Source organism: Chiloscyllium plagiosum, unplaced genomic scaffold (assembly GCF_037043375.1).
Source record: "Chiloscyllium plagiosum isolate Xiang-an unplaced genomic scaffold, Cpla_swu_hap1 HiC_scaffold_46, whole genome shotgun sequence".
NCBI lineage: Eukaryota > Metazoa > Chordata > Chondrichthyes > Orectolobiformes > Hemiscylliidae > Chiloscyllium > Chiloscyllium plagiosum.
The window spans coordinates 4,398,422-4,420,599 of record NW_028270184.1 but is presented as its reverse complement, the minus strand read 5'-3'; the positions used below and the strand labels follow the sequence as shown (position 1 = coordinate 4,420,599).

The 22,178-nt window shown below is 44.8% G+C and overlaps 1 protein-coding gene across 5 annotated transcripts in view; it reads right to left on the bottom strand.

The window, feature by feature from the left end:
- The window catches only part of LOC122543809 (uncharacterized), a 953,710-nt gene that overhangs the window by 86,381 nt on the left and 845,151 nt on the right, over positions 1-22,178 (bottom strand). For all 5 annotated transcript variants that reach the window (XM_043682599.2, XM_087983745.1, XM_087983746.1 and 2 more), the window contains one exon: positions 14,033-14,151. In XM_043682599.2, coding sequence (XP_043538534.2) covers positions 14,033-14,151 — 119 coding nt within the window. The remainder of the gene's footprint in view (positions 1-14,032; positions 14,152-22,178) is intronic.

The following is a 22,178-nucleotide window of genomic DNA, read 5'->3' as shown; positions in this document are numbered from 1 at the left end:
TGTAGGGGCTGGAGGGGGTGACAGAGATAGGTAGGGGGTGTAGGGGCTGGAAGGGGTTACAGAGATAGGGAGGGGGTGTAGGGGCTGGAGGAGGTTACAGAGATAGGGAGGGGGTGTAGGGGCTGGAGGAGGTTACAGAGATAGGGAAGGAGTGTAGGGGCTGGAGGGGGTTACAGAGATAGGGAGGGAGTGTAGGGGCTGAAGGAGGTTACAGAGAAAGGGAAGAGGTGTAGGGGCTGGAGGGGGTTACAGAGATAGGGAGGGGTGTAGGAGCTGGAGGAGGTTACAGAGATAGGGAGGGAGTGTAATGGCTAGAGGGGATTACAGAGATAGAGAGGGTGTAGGAGCTGGAGGAAGTTATACAGATTGGGAAGATTGTAGAAGTTGGACGAGGTTACAGAGACAGGGCAGGCTGTAGGGGCTGGAGGGGGTAACAGAGATAGGGAGGGAGTGTAGGGGCTGGATGGGGTGACAGAGATAGGGAGGGGGTGTAGGGGCTGGATGGGGTGACAGAGATAGGGAGGGGTGTAGGGGCTGGATGGGGTGACAGAGATAGGGAGGGGTGTAGGGGCTGGATGGGGTGACAGAGATAGGGAGGGGGTGTAGGAGCTGGATGGGGTGACAGAGATAGGGAGGGGTGTAGGGGCTGGATGGGGTGACAGAGATAGGGAGGGGGTGTAGGAGCTGGAGGAGGTTACAGAGACATGGATGGGGTTTAGGGGCTGGAGGGGGTTACAGAGGTAGAGAAGTAGTGTAGGGGTTGGAGTGGGTGACAGAGATAGGGAGGGCTGTAGGAGCTGGAGGAGGTTATAGAGATAGGGAGGGGGTATAGGGGCTGGAGGGGGTGACAGAGATAGGGAGGGGGTGTAGGGGCTGGAAGGGGTTACAGAGATAGGGAGGGGGTTACAGAGATAGGGAGGGAGTGTAGGGGCTGAAGGAGGTTACAGAGAAAGGGAAGAGGTGTAGGGGCTGGAGGGGGTTACAGAGATAGGGAGGGGTGTAGGAGCTGGAGGAGGTTACAGAGATAGGGAGGGAGTGTAAAGCCAAAGCACAAAGGGATCTGGGAGTGCTAGTCCAGGATTCTCTAAAGGTAAACATGCAGGTTGAGTCCGTGATTAAGAAAGCGAATGCAATGTTGTCTCTTATCTCAAGAGGGTTGGAATATAAAAGCAGAGATGTACTACTAAGACTTTATAAAGCTCTGGTTAGGCCCCATTTGGAGTACTGTGTCCAGTTTTGGTCCCCACACCCCAGGAAGGACATACTGGCACTGGAACGTGTCCAGCGGAGATTCACACGGATGATCCCTGGAATGACAGGTCTAACATATGAGGAACGGCTGAGGATACTGGGATTGTATTCGTTGGAGTTTAGAAGATTAAGGGGAGACTTAATAGAGACGTACAAAATAATACATGGCTTGGAAAAGGTGGATGCTAGGAAATTGTTTCAGTTAAACGAGGAGACTAGGACCCGTGGACACAGCCTTAGAATTAGAGGGGGTTATTTCAGAACAGAAATGCGGAGGCATTTCTTCAGCCAGAGAGTGGTGGGCCTGTGGAATTCATTGCCACGGAGTGCAGTGGAAGCCGGGACGCTAAATGTCTTCAAGGCCGAGATTGATAGATTCTTGTTGTCTCGAGGAATTAAGGGCTACGGGGAGAACGCTGGTAAGTGGAGCTGAAATGCGCATCAGCCATGATTGAATGGCGGAGTGGACTTGATGGGCCGAATGGCCTTACTTCCACTCCTATGTCTTATGGTCTTATGGGGTGTAAGGGCTGGATGGGGTTACAGAGATGGGAGGGAGTGTAGGGGCTGGAGGGGGTGACAGAGATGGGAGGGAGTGTAGGGGCTGGAGGGGGTGACAGAGATAGGGAGGGGTGTAGGGGCTGGAGGGGGTGACAGAGATAGGGAGGGGGTGTAGAGGCTGGAGGGGTGACAGAGATAGGGAGGGGGTGTAGGAGCTGGAGGAGGTTACAGAGATGGGAGGGAGTGTAGGGGCTGGAGGGGGTGACAGAGATAGGGAAGTAGTGTAGGGGTTGGAGTGAGTGACAGAGATAGGGAGGGCTGTAGGAGCTGGAGGAGGTTATAGAGATAGGGAGGGTGTGTAGGGGCTGGAGGGGGTTACAGAGATAGGGAGGGGGTGTAGGGGCTGGAGGGATACAGAGATAGGGAGGGGGTGTAGGGGCTGGAGGGGGTGACAGAGATAGGTAGGGGGTGTAGGGGCTGGAAAGGGTTACAGAGATAGGGAGGGGGTGTAAGGGCTGGATGGGGTTACAGAGATGGGAGGGGGTGTAGGGGCTGGAGGGGTGACAGAGATAGGGAGGGGGTGTAGGAGCTGGAGGAGGTTACAGACATTGGAAAGATTGCTGATCCAGGGTGGGGTGGTTACAGAGGTAGGTTATAGGTGTTAGAGGCAGTTACACAGACAGGGAGGGTTATAGGGACTGGAGAATACGCATAGGCCAGTAGCCAATTAAATTTTGGAGTGGACTGTTCAGAAAGTCGAGTCTGCTCTGCCACTTAACATGATCATGGCTTTTACATTACCCCCATAACCCTTTACAAATCTGGTAATCCAAAATACATCAACCTTTGCTTTAAATATAGTTTAACACTGAGCTTCCACAACCCTCGAGAATAGAGAATAGAGAATACCAAAGATGTACAACCTCAGAGTCAACAAATTTCTTCCTACCTCAGTCCTAAATGACATCCCCCTTTTCAAATTGTTTCTCTGTTTCCAGGCTCTCCAACCAGGGGAAATATATTACCTGCATCCACTCTGTCTATTCTTTTATGCATTTTGTAGCTTTCAATGAAATTACCTCTTTATCGTTTGATGTTCCCAAAAAGTCTTTCATACAGGCCTTTGATGTAGGCCCAGTTTCTCTCATCTCTCTTTAAAGGGTAACATTGCCCTGACAGGAACAAGTCTGGTGAACATCTGTTGCCCTTCCTCTATGCCAGTAATATCTTTCCTGAGACAAGGTGTGTTCCAACCAAACTCCTCTACAACTGAAGCAAGGCTTCACTGGTCCTGTACTCAAATCCTCTTGCAATAACAGACATCATTCCATTAGCCTTCCTAAAAGCTTGCTGCATCAGCACAGCAGCCTTCAGTGGCTTACTGAAGGTCACTCTTTGCACATCTATACTTTCAAACCTCTTACCATTTAAGAAATTCTCTGTACATCTATTCTTCCCACCAAAATGATAAATGTGCATTTTTCCATGTAGGCAACCCTCATCAATCGTCACTACCCTCAAAAAAATCTATTAGGTTTGTACAACACAATATTGCTTCACAAACCCACTGTGACTACCCCTGATTAATCCTCGCTTCTCCAAGTTAGTTATTCCAACCTCTCACCTGAGCTACAAATCTTCTCAAAGCTCGCTTTCACCTACATTCATTCCAGTAATTTGTCTCCCACTGAAGACAGACTGAGCAGTCTATAGTTATCTTGCCTGTTCCTCACACCTTTTTTAAATAATGGCACAACACTTGCAGTCCTCCAACCCTCTTGTACATTGTCTATGTCCAGCAAGAATTGGAAATGGTCCTCAGAGCATCCATTATCTCTTCACAGTTTCCTTTAACAAGCTATGGTACAATTCAAGACAAAAAGTGCTGGAGATCACAGCGGGTCAGACAGCGTCTATGGAGAGCAAGCTAACATTTCGAGTCCAGATGACTCTTCATCAGCATTGACCTGAAGTGTGGAGGAGGCAGTATTTATGCAATAGTATAGGGGTGGAGTGCTGGGGAGAAAAGGTGTTGATAGTGCACATTAAGTGATCGGAATGTGAGAATGGCAGAATGGTGTGTCTAATTGCCAGATTGGAAAGAACAAACAGTCCCACTGGAGTGGAGGGAGTGCAGAGCTGACATGGTGACAGAGAAAACTTTACTTGTTACATTCACTGACCACCATCCCCTTTCCCTACTCCAGTCGACAAAGTTAAAAATCACACAACATCAGGTTTAGTCCGTCATGCCTACCTGATGAAGGAGCAGCGCTCTGAAAGCTAGTGCTTCCAAATAAACCTGTTGGACTGTAACCTGGTGTTGTGTGATTTTTAACTTTGTCCACCCCAGTCCAAGGAAACTCCACATCATATCTCTGAGAGGGGCAACCCTTTCCTGACTCATCCTCTTGCTCTTAGTGTATTGGAAAACAACTTTGGATTTTCCTTAATTTTACTGTATTATTGTACAATAATTTTTCATAACCTCTCTTTGTTATCCTAGTTTCCTTTCCATGCCATCCATGTACTTCCTCTCCTCCTCTAAGCTTCCTAAAGCATTCCTTTTGTTTGAGACTGTCTCAACTCTACTTTTCTGTTTTATCTGATCCTGTACACTTGCAGATAACCTGCGAACTCTAGATGCAACATGATCTTTTCCTTTTGTGGAACATGCCTACTCTGCTTGGAGATTCTCACTTATGAATACCTTCCACTAATTTATCACCGACTTTCCTTTACGTAGCTATAACCAGTCTTTTTTCCAGATCATTTCTCAACTTCATGAAGTTTCCCCAGTTTTGAACTTTTACTGCCGTGCTTTGTCCCATTCCATAATGATGCTGAATTTAACTATATTATGATCACTATTTCCAAAATGGCCACTCATTGCTACTTCATCGACCTATTCAACCTTATTTCCTAAGACTAAATATAGAATTGCACCCTCTCAACTAGGCAACCATTAAGTCATGTTAGGATTCAGATTAGGAGCGGTTTGCGATTTGGTTAAAGAGGCAGTGGAGGGGTTTAGATGGAACATTTTGTTAGTGGGTCCTGGTGTGGCTGATGACACAAGTCCAAGTAATATGACTAAAACAGACAGAGATTCAGAAGAGGTGTATGAAAGGAAGGAAGGGTATAGTATGGGGTCAGGCTGTAAGGTTACAGAGTGAGGGATGGTTATGGAGCAATATAAACATAGGGATGAGGATTTGAAATTGGGACAGGTAGCTGATATAACAAGCATGGGAGTGATGGGTCAATGGGACGTGATGTCAGATTAGAGGCAACAGAGTTTTGATTGAGCTTTTGGTATTCCTACACCACATAGACTGCATCCCCTTCTCAGGGGCAATTTAGGATAGGAAACAAGGACTGACCTTGTCAATGACGTTCACATCCTCAGAATGAACTTGTAAAGATGAGTTTGCATGTGTTTCTCCATGATCTCCATATGGAGCCTAGTGGAATTCAATTACAGCCTGAAATTGTGAGCCAACTTTGTAGGTCGATGCTTTTGAACTTAGTGAGATTCAGCTGGAAGATTTCAATCAATCTAAAAGGGAAGTTCAGCAAACAGTCTCACAGCACAGAGATGACAGATGGGCTTGTGAGAAATGTGGAATGGGTTAAATCCAAAATCGCTTATTGACCAGTGAAGAAAACAAACTGAAGAGAAAGAATAAATTGAAAATAAGAAATCCTCAGCTGCTAGTGTGCCTCATCAATAATGAACTGCTTCCCTAAGTGCCCTATTAGTCAGTGCTTGGTGAGAATATTCACACGCCCTTCAGTGGAAAACCCCCAAGGCACTATGTTTACATGCAGTGTTGCGGGGTGGGGATGAAAACAATACCATCAGAATCAATTGCGGCTTTTCCCCTTGTCTGTCAAAAATATTTCCCCAGACAAAGTGATTCTAACAAGACAGCAGGTTTTGTTGGAACTCATCCTGCAGTTAGCTTCCATCACACATTGGTTATCACAATGTTAATCTAAGGAAAGCAATGCAGTGCGAATACTTCTGCTAAGTGTCTACCTCAGGCCTGGATGGGGAGATTGTCTGCGATGCACTGTGAACACTGATGCCAAAGGCAATGTACTCACCTCTTTACACAGCCCCCCAGCGATTATAATCAGCTTACACAACAGGACAAATGGAATTTCCTTTCTTTACAAAACACTGTAAAAACTTTAAGCATGATGGGCCAATCACACACTGCCATTTATCACTGAATATATCTAATTTATTTTTCCTGAGCTTGCAGTAGAACAAACTCACCGGCCAAGAGTGACTGCCTGCCTCCTTCTCTGAAATCAACTGTTCATGGCTGCTGGACAACTGCTCCTGCACCAGAGAGGGAGTGCCATCTTATGCTTGAAATACTAAACTGAGGCTCTGGCTGCCCCTTCAGCTGAACATATAAACATATGGATGTAATAGGTCCCAGCCCCTCGAGCCATTCAATATCTCATCTGATTACGATATGGAGATGCCGGTGTTGGACTAGGGTAAACAAAGTTAACTCCACCTTTATTCCTGATGAAAGGCTTTTGCCCGAAACGTCGATTTTGCTGCTCGTCGGATGCTGCCTGAATTTCTGTGCTCTTCCAGCACCACTGATCCAGAATCTGGATTCCAGCATCTGCAGTCATTGTTTTTACCTATACAAAGTTAAACATCACACAACCACCTGATGAAGGAGCAGTGCTCCGAAAGCTAGTGCTTCCAAATAAACCTGTTGGACTATACCCTGGAGATGTATGATTTTTAGCTTCATCTGATTATCCCACAGTAAGCAGTAGAACAGATCCCTTGGCACCATTTGAAGCAAAACATGGGAGCTCAGTACTGTCCTGACCAACAGGTGTAGAGACATAAAGATATGCAGCACAGAAACATACCCTTCAGTCCAACTCGCCCATGCTGACCAGATGTCCTAAATTAATCTAGTCCCATTTGCCAGCAAATTGGCCCATATCCCTCTATATCCTTCCTGTTCAAATACCCATCCAGATGCCTTTTAAATGATGTAATTGCACCAGTCTCCACCACTTCCTCTGGCAGCTCATTCCATATACGCATCACCCTCTGCGTGAAAAAGTTGTCCCTTAGGTCCCTTTTAATTCTTCCCCTTCTCATTTTAAACCTATGCCCTCTAGCTTTGGACTCCCCCACCAGAGGAAAATACTTGTCTATTTATTCTACCCATGCACCCCCATGATTTTATAAACCTCTATAACCTCTCAGCCTCTGACACTTCAGGGAAAATAGACCGGGTCCATTCAGCCCCTCCCTCTAGCTGGAGCTCTCTAATTATGGAAACATCCTTGTAAATCTTTTCTGAACCCTTTTAGGTTTCACAACATCCTTCCCATAGCAGGGAGACCAGAACTGTATGCAGTATTCCAAAAGTGACCTAACCAATGTCCTGTACAGCCACAACATGACCTACCAACTCCTATACTTAATGCACTGACCAATAAAGGAAAGCATACCAAACACCTTCTTTACTATTCTATCTACCTGTGATTCCACTTCCAAGGAGCTATGACCCTGCCCTCCAAGGTCTCTTTGTTCAGCAACACTCCCCAGGACCTTACCATTAAGTGTATAAGTCCTGCCCTGATTTGCCTTTCCAAAGTGCAGCACCTCGCATGTATCTAAATTAAACTCCCATCTGCTACTCCTTGGCCCATTAATCCATCTGATCAAGATCCTGTTGCACTGTGAGGTAACCTTCTTCACTGTCCACTATACTGACAATTGTATCTTGCAAACAATAACACTACACCACATTATCTTGTCTTTCTTCCAGTGCTGTTTGTGCAAGCTTGCTGCTGGTCACTTATCGTACAATTCAGCCAGTGACTACATAGCCAGCAAAGTGCTTCAGAGGGTTCTGGCATTGTGGAAAAAATGAAACACCTTCCTTCCTATTGCCCGAGATCTCTTTGAGAAACAAACAAATGGAGAAGGAAGGAAATATAGCATGCACTGATGACATTGATAAACCACCTGGAGTTTGTACTTCAAGTTTAAGGCATTGTCTAAATCCCATGACTGGATCAACTGGCTTACTGTGCATTTTCCCATTATTCATTATAGGAGAAACCGAGGCAGCTGGAATATTAAGCATGTTGCCCACTGTCGTGTGATGCTTTACAGCTGGAATGCAATATACCTTCATGAGACACATACCATAGCTTTTGACCTGACGCTGTAAACGTCTCAGTCACCATCTTACTGGTGCCACTTGCAGAATGATACAACGAGGGAAGCATGCAACAATTTGTAATCAAAGTGCTCAGTACTAGCCATGACAGAGCAGTGACCATAACTGTAATTTATATGTAGATAACAGGAGTTGCATGAAAGATTTTTCAGTGCCCAGCTATAGGAAGGATATTATTAAGCTGGAGAGGGCTTAGAAGAGAGTTACCAGGATGTTGAGAGGTATGGAAGGTCTGAGTTATAAAGAAAGGCTGGATAGGTTGGGACCGTTTTTACTAGAGCGTAAGAGGTTGAGAGGCGATGTCATCGAAGTTTATAAAATAATGAGAGGTATAGGCAGAGTTAGTGGCAGATGTCTTTTCCCTAGGATGAGGGATTTCAAGACTAGGGGGCACATTTTTAAGATGAGAGGAGAGAGAACTAAAAGAAGACATGAGGGGCAATGCTTTTACACAGAGGGTGGTTCGCATGTGGAATGAACTTCCTGAGGAAGTGGTAGATGTGGGTACAATTACAACATTTAAAAGACATTTTCATAAATACATGAAGAGGAAAGGTTTGGAGGGATCTGGGTCAGGAGCTGGAAGGTGGGACTAGTTGTTGTGGTTCTGCTTGCTGAGCTGGGAATTTGTGTTGCAGACGTTTTGTCCCCTGTCTAGGTGACATCCTCAGTGCTTGGGAGCCTCCTGTGAAGCGCTTCTGTGGGACTAGTTTAATTTGGGTTTATGTTCGGCATGGAGTAGTTGGATGAAGAGTCTGTTTCTGTGCTGTATGATTCTATCTAGTTCTTATTTTACTGGAGCTAACAGAATTTTGCCTTGTCAGGTACAAATTCTGTTGCTGATAAATAGCCCATCACTGTAGTTACAGCAGACTGTGAGGGCAGATCAGATCACCTACCTGGACTCGATACTAGTCAGGTGGAGCTTGTACTGTGGCCAATGAATGTCACCGATACAAATAATCTGCAGAACCAACTTTGATCGGTCACAATTCCTTTTTTCCTCAGTGCACTACTGTGTAATTTATGGTTAGATTTAGCTGCCTCATCTCAAGCCCCAGGCCTCTACTGCAATCAAGAAAATCAGCAGTTTCCTCATATCCTGAGCAATATTTAGCCATTATTCAACACAATTAATAGATACGATTCAGGGCTTTTTCCTCCTAAATAGTTCTGCACCAAAATCCACTGATGGCTGTGATGTTTAAATTCTAATCTGTCCCACCAACTCATACGCTAAATGGCACTCAGTTACATTATGGCTCTGACGATGTAAATTAAAGATGGTAATGACGGTACTGAATGAATGCATCTGTTATCCAGATTCTGCCCTGCTGTGTATTCGCTCAAGAGGTAAGAAGGAATATTGAGACTGCGGGAGAAGCGCCACTGAAACAGGACCCACTGCAAATGCAGAGTAGGCCAAGCAGCAGTTTAAAGAGAGTCAGAGGCAGGACACATGAATCTGCAGGCATTCCCCAACAGACTGGACACTACCGGGGTCAGCTATCTTGAGAAAAGAGGCCAAAATGATCACTGGTCAAATAGCATTTACGATAGTTACTGACATTAACAGCAACCAGTCCAAGATAAGCTTTTATATAATTGATCAGTAATTAATGATTTCACTCAGAATGGTCGTTGTGAAGAGTAGAAATCTTATACTATTTGTCGAAGAAGACTAATTGAAAGAAACAAAGACAACAGGGAAAAGAAACAATATCAAAGCACTACAGCCCCCATCTGGTTCTCAATCAGTTCAGCCTCAGAGACAGGAGCCAAAAGACTCATTGTGCAGGGCATTCTGCAGCCAATCTGTATCACATGCTGCTAGGCACATTATTAGGTAGAACAATGCAAGCAGAGGATCAGTTTAATACCAGGCTGCTGCGTATTGTTGTATAATCTCTGTGTCTGCACCACATCCCTGAGGTAATTCTGGTGAATAGGATTGCACTGGTTCCATATTGATTATATGCCAACCTATGCTTCTCTTTTTAATTTTCAGTGGATCTCTTGTATCTTATCACTTGCTGCCTAAAATGTGTTCAATCCTCGCTGTGGTAAGGTTCATTGTGCCTTGGGCGTTCTCTGTTTCCTTGTCAGTGTCAGTATTAGCAGTACAGGCACTGTTGAAGGGTTACCAGAATGGTTTCAGAGTTAACGGAGTATAGGTGATGTGCATTGGACGATGTATTCTTCCCCAGTGCGGTCTGGGTTCTCCACTGAGCAAAAGGGAAAGCTGGAAACTGGTGTTTGGGCTAAACTATAGTTTTACGATAAAATCCTTATAAATCTCCAAAAGGCTTTTCCAGGCACTGATCAAAAGTCATTTGCATTCTACTTCTGCCCTCTTGCACAGGATGAAGCTGAGCTGAAAGACTGAGGACTAAATGGAAGATCAGGCAAATAAGGGCAGGACTTTCACATATGGTGGTAAGGTCCTGGGGAGTGTTGCTGAACAAAAAGACCTTGGAGTGCAGGTTCATAGCTCCTTGAAAGTGGAGTTCAAGGTAGACAGGGTAGTGAAGAAGGTGTTTGATTTGCTTGCCTTTGTACAGTACATTGAGTATAGCAGTTGTGAGGTCAGGTTGCGGCTTGACAGGATGTTGTTGAGGCCAATTTTGGAATACTGTGTTCACTTCTGGTCTCCCTATTACAGGAAACATGCTGTGAAATTAGAAAGGGTTCAAAGAAGATTTACAAGGGTGTTGGCAGGGTTGGAGGGTTTGAGCTATAGGGAGAGGCTGAATAGACTGGGGCTGTTTTCCCTGGAGCGTAGGAGGCTGAGGGTGGACCTTATAGAGGTTTATAAAATCATGTGGGGCAAGGATACAGTAATTAGACAAGGTATTTTCCCTGGGGTGGAAGAGTCCAAAACGAGACGGCATAGGTTTAGGGTGAGAGGGGAAAGATATAAAAGAGACCTAAGGGGCAACTTTTTCACATTAACAGCGGTGCGTGTATGGAATGAGCTGCCAGAGGAAGTGGTGGAGGCTGGTACAATTACAACATTTAAAAGGCATTTGGATGGGTATATGAAATAGAAAGGGTTTGGAGGGATATGGGCTGGCAAATGGGACTAGATTTATTTAGGATATCTGGTCGGCATGGACGAGTTGGACCTAAGGGTCTGTTTCCGTGCTGTACATCTCTATGACTTTATCTGTGCTGTAACACAAAAGGCAGCTAGAGCTTTCTACAATGTTCCTTCAGGGAGATATTCCCCCCTGGCTCTCAACGATTGGAGATACCTAACAATCCAAATGTGCAAAACATAAGTAACATTTGATGTATAGTCCCAGCATGGCGCTAAACCATTAGAGAAATCAAGCAGAGGAATGAAAGAAATGGATGTTTCCCCTTGAAAAATCTCCTATTTGTCTGATGTGAATTGATATTACTAAAGGGAAGGGCCATATCCATGCCATTAACAGGCAGAGTGCAGTAGTCCATGGAACTTAACAGCATGGGGATGGAGTCTGCAGCCTTGATCTCTGGGTTATTGTCTCTTCTGTTCAAGATGAATGCTTTTCATGTCTCAGGAGCCTCACACTAATATAGTAACAAGAAAGCAGCTTAAGGTTGCTATAATGGAAGAATATGGTTTAAATCAAGTGTGGTATAATGTTCATGCATTTTCTGAGGAGGTAGCATTAACAGAAATACGAAGAGAAAGTATGGATCAACTCAGCAAGTCTGGCAGTATCTGTGTCATAGAATCATAGAGATGTACAGCACGGAAACAGACTCTTCAGTCCAACGCGTCCATGCCGACCAGATATCCTAATTAAATCAAGTCGTATTTGCTAGCATTTGGCCCATATCCTTTTAAACGCTTCCTATTCATGTGGAACGAGAATCCGGCATGACTTAGAACTGAATTTCGAAGAAGTGTCAAATTGGATCTGACATGTTAACAGCTTCTCTCTCCACAGACGCTGCCAGACCTACTGAGTTTCTCCAGCACTTTCTGTTTTTATTTCAGATCCTCAGGATCCACAGTACGTCTATTTGAATGTTACAGGAACGTCCTCTGTGTCTCTGCTCATGAAGAAGAGAATCTATCATACAGACCAAGGAAAAGGATGTGAGAGAGAAGCTGATACATCACAGAAAAATAACTTTGAAAAGATGTGAAGGTAATCAGGACAAGTGAATCTTGAAAGGTCATCACTGGAGAGAAGACCAGCCTCAGCCAGTGTGAGTACCATAAACAAGCAAGGTAGTTTAAATGATCAATTAGGCTACATAAACCAACTTTTCTCAAGTTACGAACATGTTTTTAACCAACATCACTAAAAATAGATCATTTATCTTGTTCAAGAACAGAAATTGCTGGAGAAACTCAGCAGCTCTGGCAGCATCTGTGGAGAAAAAACCAGCCAACCTCTCAAATCCTTTCTAGACTAGACTCTGGTCACTGGATTTCAACCATTAACTCTGTTTTTTTTCTCTACAGATGCTGCCAGACCTGCTCAGTTTCTCCAGCAATTTCTGTTATGTTTCAGGTTTCCAGTATCTGGAGTTCTTTGCTTTGTTTGATTCATTTATCTTTTTGTTTGCTGGAGTCTGCTGTGAACAACTTGACATTTACATTTCGACATCACAACAGTTACCACTTTTCAAGAAGTCTTGGGCTTCAGAATATCGTCTAGGATGTAATTTGTCTGTTTCTTTGATTCCAGCCAGGTGACTTTATGGCTGCCAAAATTGGCCCTCACTGACCACTGAGGGGGAACATGTCAGCCAGGATTCTTGCTCCTGATTGCTATGTTCCAACCCGAAGTGGAAAATGCAAGTCTGTACATCAGGTAAGCTTCTCTCAGGAGCTAGTTCCAGCCCTGCAATCCTTCAAGATCCCCAAAGCTCAATGATGGCCTTTTGATGTTAAAATTACATCAATTGCATAGTTACGGTCAAGCGTGAAGTTGTATTGGGTGTTCAATTAATTGTGTTGCATGCAGCATTCCAGTACAATAGGGGACTAAGACATTCACAGACTCCCAGGCTGCCAGTGTTTTTGTGGCCTTATGGATTCTGTGTTCTATGCCTATAAGGTGTGTTAGGTTACAGATTATATCTGCTTATTTGAGGGGGCTGCTCTTGAATGTTCAGTTTACACTTCAGTCCTACCATCTGAATAGCTGGCTACCTATTGAAGGGTGTAAGGGCAAGGCAAATTGTCATTGGTCAGCTCTGGGACCCAACCACTGGCAGATCCAGGCAGCAGGCTGCAAGGAGCTTGTTAGACCCTTTTGCCTGGCCCACCTTGTGTGGGGTTATGTCATCACCTGGATGTTCCTGGAGAGGGAGCACATGGTGTACACTGGTACGCTTGAGACCTTCCACAGATGGAAGCATCCATTGGGGCTGAAGTGCGCCAAACCCCTAACAAAATAACAGTGAAAATGGTTACGTTTCCTTTGAAATTCAGTTTACGTTACATACTTGATTGGAGCATTCAACACAGTATAAAAAGGGGAGAGCTGCAACAATAGGCCACACTCTATAGAATAATGTCACGGCGTCTCTCGGTTCCTGGTTCACTATCTGTCTAAGATCCATTTAACATTGAGTGTCCCGATGTTACACACTCTATCAGGGGTGGTTGCACCGTTATCTGCTTGAGTACCAAGCTCTGGAAATCCCTCCCTAAAACTTCTCTCCCTGCCTTCAACAGGCTCCTTAAAAACGTTCACACTTCGATTGAGCTTTTGGTCTAATGTCTCCTCACCTTGCCCAACATCAGATTTTATTTCACAATGGTCCTTATGTGAAATGCTTTGAGACATTTCAAAATGCTGGCGGTAATATCAAAATGTAAGTTGTCGTTGAAACGGGGGAGCTGTGACTATTTTGCAGTCCCTTGGATCTTATGTTTCAAAGAAAGCCAAATATCTAAATGCTTGGCACCTCTGCAATTATGTTCTAACGTGCAGCAGTGTCTTCACAAGGCAGGGCAGGAGTTTATATGACTTCAATCATTTTAAAATATCCATTAATTGCACTTTACTCTCGATATTTATGAAGAGACTTACAATGGTTCGCAGGTTGTTGTCCTCTGCTAGTTTCAGGCTTTTTATGTAACAACTCTGGAGGGCTTTCTCTGGCAGCCTCTCCTTCCCCTGTACGATGGGTCCCACTGTGTGGATGACATCTATAGAGACAGGGGAGAGAATAAAAGAGACCAAACTGAAACAAGACAGTGGCTTTTTGCTGTTTTTGATATACAGCAATATTGTTCAAGTCTCATTTGCAGTTTAGAATTCTAAAACTGGTGCTAGGAAAACAAAAGCCTGTGCCTTTGAGAGAGGTCAAAGAAAAGTTTTGATCATTTTCTTAAAGCACTGATTAATATTCAGTTAGCGTGCCAGGGTTGAGCTACAATGTTTACCTCCTAACCAGTGCAGTCCCTTTCAACTTACTGCTCAGGTAGTACACATGGGAAACCAGGGTCTAGTTATGCATGTGTCTGAGTCATAGATGGAAATCTTGGATCTTCCAAACCACTTACCCCTCCCAAGGTACGCCATCTAGAACACTCCATTAGAAGGACAGAAAAAGAACTGCACTGTGGGCAGCACAGCTTTGCAAATCTACTATTAAACTTAGGACATGCCCGCCAGGGAGCACTGCCTTCTCTTTACAGTAGTGCTTTGGGATTGTCTGTTTCTGGAAGAGAAGGCAGAAGAATACATAATCCAAAACATAGGCAGACATCCTTCCATTCTCTGCTGAAGCATCCCCTCGAGATTATTTTGCTCAGACATATTGAAATGGAGCTTGAACTCACGACCTTACAGCTCATAATGAGAAGGTTATCCACTCCTCTCCCTCTTCACCACTCCACATCGGGATTGAGAGTGGCTTGTCTCCACTCTGGCTTGACGGGTCTGGCACGGCTGGTAAGCCAATACATGACCCGTGGACTCTGCCACAGATGGATCAGGTAGATGAGGTGTTTGGAGGTCCATGTGCTTCCCTCCAATGCCTCAACCTCACCTTCCTGATGAAACCACTCAATGTGTTTGGTGCCTTCCTGAATGAGCGTTCTCCATTTGGCTCAGTCCCAAGCCAGGGTCACTCAGGACTCAGCAGAGATGCCTGTCCTCCCGAGGGACACTTACAGGATGGTCCACAGGTTTCTACTATCCTCCTGTAAATCTCTTGCTGTGTAGTCTGGTGTCAGGCAATTGAATGATATGTCTCACCCAAGAATTGGCCCCTCAATGCTGGGCAAGTTGGCTTGGAAGAGGGCATTGCTATGGGAGGGTTTTTCTTGTCTATGGATTTGGAGGGTTTCGTGAAGGCACCGTTGCTGCTGATAATCCTGTCGTGCCTTGCAGCTGCCCACTGGCCCATTAGCGATTACTGATTGGTTAGTATCAGACAAAGACAAGACCGTGTACTCTGGTTCTGTACGTCCCCTGGCTGTGCAGGTTCACCACATATTGGAGACATGTTTGGAGGGTATCCAGGGTATCCACACTCTCCTTGGGAGAGTGGGAAAATTGAAAACAAGGAAAATACAATCTCTGTAAAGACTTCAATCTATATAGAAGAAGGTCCTTGTGCTTCCCTTTGCCAGAAACTAAAAAAAAAATCGAAAAGATTTATAAAAGATTAACAATGCAATCAAATAACAAATCCAACTGTCCCTAATCCTGCCAGTTAGAGATCAGACGATTCATTTCAAGCTGTCTACTGCTTTTCATCAATAAAACTTCTCATCTCTGCTGGCTGACAGATGAGACCAAGATCAGACATGGCTGCAGGTCGCAGTCTGTGCCCTGATATTTTCCTCACATCAAAAAGGCAGAACTGCAAAGATATTCCAGGTGCCCTAAGTTTTGGGATGCAGGATGTTGATAAGTTCCATCTGTGTGATAATGTACCAGAGTTAGTTCAAGGTGGCACAGTGGTCAACTTAGGCTTTACATTCAAGGTTCAAAAGCAGTGGTACGTTTTACACAAATTTCAACTCAGATTTACAGTTTCAACACCATTTGCCAGTTCTTCAGCTTGTACAGCATCCATAGACCGGTGAGTGCAATGTTTATACAGACTGGAAATATGACGTGCAATTTTCCTGCCATACTGGCCTGTGGGTGAAAATCATTCAATAACATTAACTTAAGGTGTGTGTGTGTGTGTGTGTGTGTGTGTGTGTGTGTGTGTGTGTGTGTGTGTGTGTGTGTGTGTGTGTGTGTGTGTGTGTGTGTGTGTGTGTGTGTGTGTGTGTGTGTGTGTGTGTGTGTGTGTGAGAGAGAGAGAGAGAGAAACTAGTCCATGCCAAACAGATTTCCTAACCTAATCCAGTCCCACTTGCCAGCACCTGGCCCATATCCCTCCAAACCCTTCCTATTCATATACCCATCCGGATGCCTTTTAAATGTTGCAATCGTACCAGCCTCCACCACTTCCTCTGGCAGCTCATTCCATACACGTACTCCCCTCTGTGTAAAACATTGCCCCTTAAGTCTCTTTATACCTTTCCCCTCTCACCCTAAACCTATGCCCTCTCATTCTGGACTCCCACACCACAGGGAAATGACCTTGTCTATTTATCCTATCCATACCCCTCATGATTTTATTAACACCTATAAGATCACCCCTCAACCTCCAATGCTCCAGGGAAAACAGCCCCAGCCTGTTCAGCCTCTCCCTATAGCTCAAATCCTCCAACCCTGGCAACATCCTTGTAAATCTTTTCTGAACCCTTTCAAGTTTCACAACATCCTTCGGATAGGAAGGAGACCAGAATAGCATGCACTATTCCAAACGTGGTCTCACCAATATCCTCTACAGCTGCAACATAACCTCCCAACTCCTGTATTCAATGCTCTGACCAATAAAGGAAAGCATACCAAATGCCTTCTTCACTACCTACCTACCTGTGACTCTACTTTCAAGGAGCTATGAACCTGCACTCCAAGGTCGTTTTGCTCAGCAACACTCCTTAAGACCTTACCATTAAGTGTATAAGTCCTGCTAAGATTTGCTTTCCCAAAATGGAGCACCTCGCATTTATCTGAATTAAACTCCATCTGCCACTCCTCAGCCCATTGGCCCATCTGATCAAGATCCCATTGTAATCTGAAGTAATCTTCTTCGCTGTCCAATTTTGGTGTTATCTGCAAACTTACTAACCATACTTCTTATGCTCACATCCAAATCATTTATATAAATGACGAAAAGTAGTGGACCCAGTACCGATCCTTGTGGCACTCCAATGGTCACAGGCCTCCAGTCTGAAAAACAACCCTCCATCACCACCACCCTCTGTGTTCTACCTTCGAACCAGTTCTGTATCATATGAGTGAATGTGTGTGTGTGTGTTTGTGTGTGAGTGTAAACTATCTGTGAAGCGTTCACAAGTATTTGTGAAATTTAATCCTTGATTGAGTTTGCCTGGGTCTCACTAAAGCCTTTGGTAAGCATTAAATTCCCCCTGTCCTCTCTAACTGCCTATCACCCTCGACTCGACTCCCTCCATTCAAGATTAAGGTAACTGTCCTTTGGGATTACAACAGAAAGGGAAAGATTTGTCAGGGCTCTAATTCCTAATTGCTATCCAGGGTCTGCTGAGATCTGTGTATAGATATTGGATGTAAGTTGGAAAAATATAATTTACAACTGGTGCCTTTCCAAAGTGCTGTACATTTAGTTATATTTTACAGTGTCATCGTGTAGGAAACACAGCAGCCAACTTTCAATCAGGAAGCTCCCATGCACAGCACTCAGGTAATGACCCTGACATTGGGTGAGGGATAAATATTACCCCAGGACAACTGTCCCTGCTTTTCATCCAATAGTGGCCAGGGAATCTTTCTCGTCATGAGTGAGAGCAGATGGAAGCTGGATTTTCAGTCTGATCAGGAAGACAGCACTTCTGACAGTGTTCAGAATCATGTCAGTGTTACAAAGCTTATAGATTTGATCTGATTTATTTACTGTCACATGTATTTTTGTTACAAAATACAGTGAAAAGTGTTGTATAGTGTCGCCAATCTCCACTGACGTCTCAAAATGCATAAACTAAAACATAGTATAGAAAGACAGAAAAATAAATTATAACTTCCCGGTCCTTTTTGGTAAGTGCTCAGCTGTGGGCCAGGAGAGGCCAGGGGCACAGAGAGCTTCTCTCACAGCAAATATCACCAGGAGGTTATTGTGTGGGCACTGGCTCCCCAATGAACATCATACCCTTACAGTTAGTTCTATTCAAATATTCATCCATTGCCCTCTTGAAATGACTCTGTCTCCCCACACTTCCAGTCAGTGCATTCCAGAGCTGAACCATTTGTGGGGCAAAATTTCTTTTCCTCACGTCAAATTTGTAAAGTTTGCAAGTCACTTTAAATCTCTGACCTCTCATTCTTGATCCTTTTATGTGAGGGAACAGTTTCTCCCAATATACTCTATCCAGACCTCTCACGTGCTTGAAAACTTCCATCAGATCTTCACTTACCTTGTTTTGGGTGAGCAAGGTGGCAGAGATGGCGAGTTAGGTAGTGTTTGGGCTCCTGGTTCATCCACTCCCTTTCAGTTTACCGGCTGCACCCTTTTAAAATTGTTACTTATTATTATTATTTCTAAATTTCACCTTTCGTACCAAATTCATCTTTTGTTCTTTCTGCAGCTGGGTTGCATCAATTTCCATTGGACAGCCCTGGGTCCTTGGCAGTTTTGGAGGGCCCCTGTCCTCTACAGTTTCAACAGGCCCCAGTCCTCGGCAGTTTCGACAAAACCTGGTCCTCAGCGGTTTAGACAGGGCCCGGTCCTTGGTGAATTTGTCAGGCCCTCACTTTTTGGCAGTTTCAAGAGGTCCCCAGTCCATGGCTTTTGGACATGACCTACTCTTTGGCAGTAGCTGGTTTGTGAAACCAAGAGGTCGTGGAATGACATTTGTCTCAACTTGGTCTCATTTTATATATAATTTTTAAATGTTATATAATTAAATGCCGCTGTTTTTATGGTGACTGATACAAATTAACTTTATGTTCACAAATACAAGTAACAATATATTTCTATCTATCTTTCCCAACTTCTCCAATCTCTCCTCATGCCTGGAACCATTTTTGTACATCTCTCCTGCACTCTCATGTACGTTCATATCTTTCCTTTGCTGTGGATTCAGAATTGTTCACATTACTCCAACTGAGGTCGAACAAGTGTCTCAAAAAGGTTCACCATGACCTTGTTAAGATGGTGCTGTCTGCTTGTGAAAGAATTCTTAGGGCCCGGCTCCTTCAGTGACGATATCATGAATGTCTGCCTCGATTTCTGTGCTGAAATCTCCATCACATACAGGATATGGCTGAGTTGTGATGGTGCATGTGCTGGAACATTGTGTTGACGCTCAAAACGAAAGTTAGCTGGTGGAACTTTGCCCAACGTGTGTCGCTGTGTACAGAAGAGAATGGCTGGCAGGGAGGGGGCAGGGGCAGAACTGGGCAAGAACAAAAAACGAAAGAGGAAAATAAAGAGATGGAAAAAATGATTGCTTTCAGTGTATACCAAGGTGCATTACAATCTAATTTGCACGCTGTGCCTGTTTGTCTGACACAAGCACTTGCTGTGTGCAGTGACCTGCAGCAATGCAATAGATGAACGAAGCACCAGTCTCAGGCAGCAGCCACAGAGATAACCTCAGCAAACAATATGGCAATTAGACGGGGCTCTGTGTCTCTCAGCAGTAGTTTAAGACGATGGTGTCTGTTTGTAAAATAACTCTGTGGGGCACCGCTGTTTCAGTATTGAAGGGCCTGCATACCACAGAGCAATGTTACCAATGGGACTCAGGCTCTTTTCAATCCTGACAAACTGAACCATGGTGTTTTCTGTCTGAGAACGGTTATGTGTTTCGGAGCCGAATGAAGGCTTGCTGCCTTTAATCAACTTCTTTATGAATATGGATCAGAAGAGCAAAAGTCTTTTTTTTAGATTAGATTCTCTACAGTGTGGAAACAGGCCCTTCGGCCCAACAAGTCCACACCGCCCCTCCGAAGAGAAACCCACCCAAACAAATTCCCCTACCTTTATTTACCCCTGACTAACGCACCTAACACTATGGGCAATTTAGCATGGCCAATTCACCTGACTTGCACAGCTTTGGATTGTGGGAGGAAACCGGAGCACCTGGAGGAAACCCACACAGACAGAGGGAGAATGTGCAAACATTACACACAGACAGGCTGAAAGGCAACAGTGCTAACCACTGAGCCACCGTGCTGAAGTGTAATATAATCCTTTGTTCACCCATTGGTGACTGGCTAGGGCCTAAATTCTGTACTCCCCCTACATGTCATCTTTCCCTCCTTTGTCTGGAAACTAAACAATAAAGCATCTTAGCTTGTCTCTTAGCATCTCCTTCCATTTTGGTGCAGATTTACCTCTGATAAAGCTCCTGTAAAAAGCCTTGGAACAACATTGTAAGCATTACATTAATGCAGGCGATTTTGCAATATCACCTGCAATTCATAGTTGGGGAGATAGGTATTTTGAGTCACCAGAGAGTTACTGCTGCCTCGTAATCACCCAATAGACAAGCAGGAGGCTGGAGGAACACAGCAAGCCAGGCAGCATCAGGAGGTGAAGTCAATGTTTCAGGTGTAACCCTTCTTCAGGACTGGGGGTGGGTCTTGGGGGAGCTGCAGATAAAGGGCAGGGGGGGGTGTTGAGGGAGGGTTTTGGGTGGGGAGAGGGACAGGGTGGTGAAGTGGGGTTAGGTGAACATGGATAGAGGGTACGGCCTGGTTGGTCGATGGGAGGAATGAATCTGGTGATAGCTGGAAGGAAGGGTTGATCAGAGGGATGGAAGGGAGGGGTTGGGGCTGGGAAGGGAGTTGGGGAATGGGAAGGGAGGGAATTTGAAATTAGAGAACTCAGTATTGACTCCTCCAGATTGTAGGCTGCGCAGGCAGAAGATGAGGTGCTGTTTCTCCAATTTGCAATCTGATTCATCATGGCAATGGAGGAGGTCGAGGATGGTCATGTTGGAAAGGGAGTGGGAAGGGGAATTAAATTGGGCAGTGCCTGGGAGATCAGGTCAGCCCTTGCAGGCCCGGCTTAGATGCTCAGCGAAATGTGCCCTGAGTTTACATTTGATCTCCCAATCTAGAGCAGACCACATCGGGAGCACCGGATACAGTAAACTAGGTTGGAGGAGAGGCAGGTGAACCTCTGTCTCACCAGGGCGAATTGTTTGGGGCCCTGGATGTATCTCCAATGCTTTCCAGGTTGGATGGTGTCAATCTCAGCTTCCTCATCTTGGGAACATTCAAGTTTCTTCATTTTAAAGATGCCACTCCGTGATCCACATTCACACAACTAAAGGATGATTACTGCATAGTAACAAGGCTATTCAGCCCTTTACATCTGTTCCAACTCCCTGCAAGAGGAACTCAGATAGTCTCATTCCCCTTTCCCTGTAGCCCTACAAGTCACGTCTCTTCAGATAAGTTTTTAATCCTCTTTTGAAATTCCCAGTTACAATCTGCCTTGACCATGTTCTCAGGCAGCCCATCTCTACCCTGCACTGTGTACAAAGGGTACCCTTCATGTCACCAGTGCATCTTTTGCCAATCACCTTACAGATTGGTGACAGTTCAGGAGGCCATTCGGCCCAGCATGTCTGCCCTGGCTCTCTGAATGAGCAATTCGCCTCATTCCATTCTCTCGCCTTCTCTCCGTGACCCTGCACGTTTGTCTTACTCCCTTGTTACAGCCTCAAAGGAACCTGAGATGCTCAGACAGTACAATCCGCACCGAAATCACTCACTCTGTGAAGAAAGTTTATCTGCATATTTCCATTGCTACTTTTGCCAATTGACTGATTTCTGTCCTCTCATTCTGGATCCTCCCCAGAGTGGAAACACTTTCTCCCTGTCTACACTATCCAGACCAAATTTTCTCTGAACCTTCTCCTTCCCAAGCGAACAACCCCAATAAAAACCAAAAGGACTATGGATACTGTAAATCAGAAACAAAAACAGAAACTGCTGGAAAAGCTCAGCAGGTCTGTCAGCAACTTTTGAACCAGAAACATTAACTCTGATTTCTCTCCACAGATGCTGCCAGATCTGCTGAGCATTTCCAGCAATTTCTGTTTTTGATTTCCGGTTTCTCCAATCTCCCTAAGTAACTGAACTCCCTCCTCCCTCCAGCCAGTCTTGTAAATCT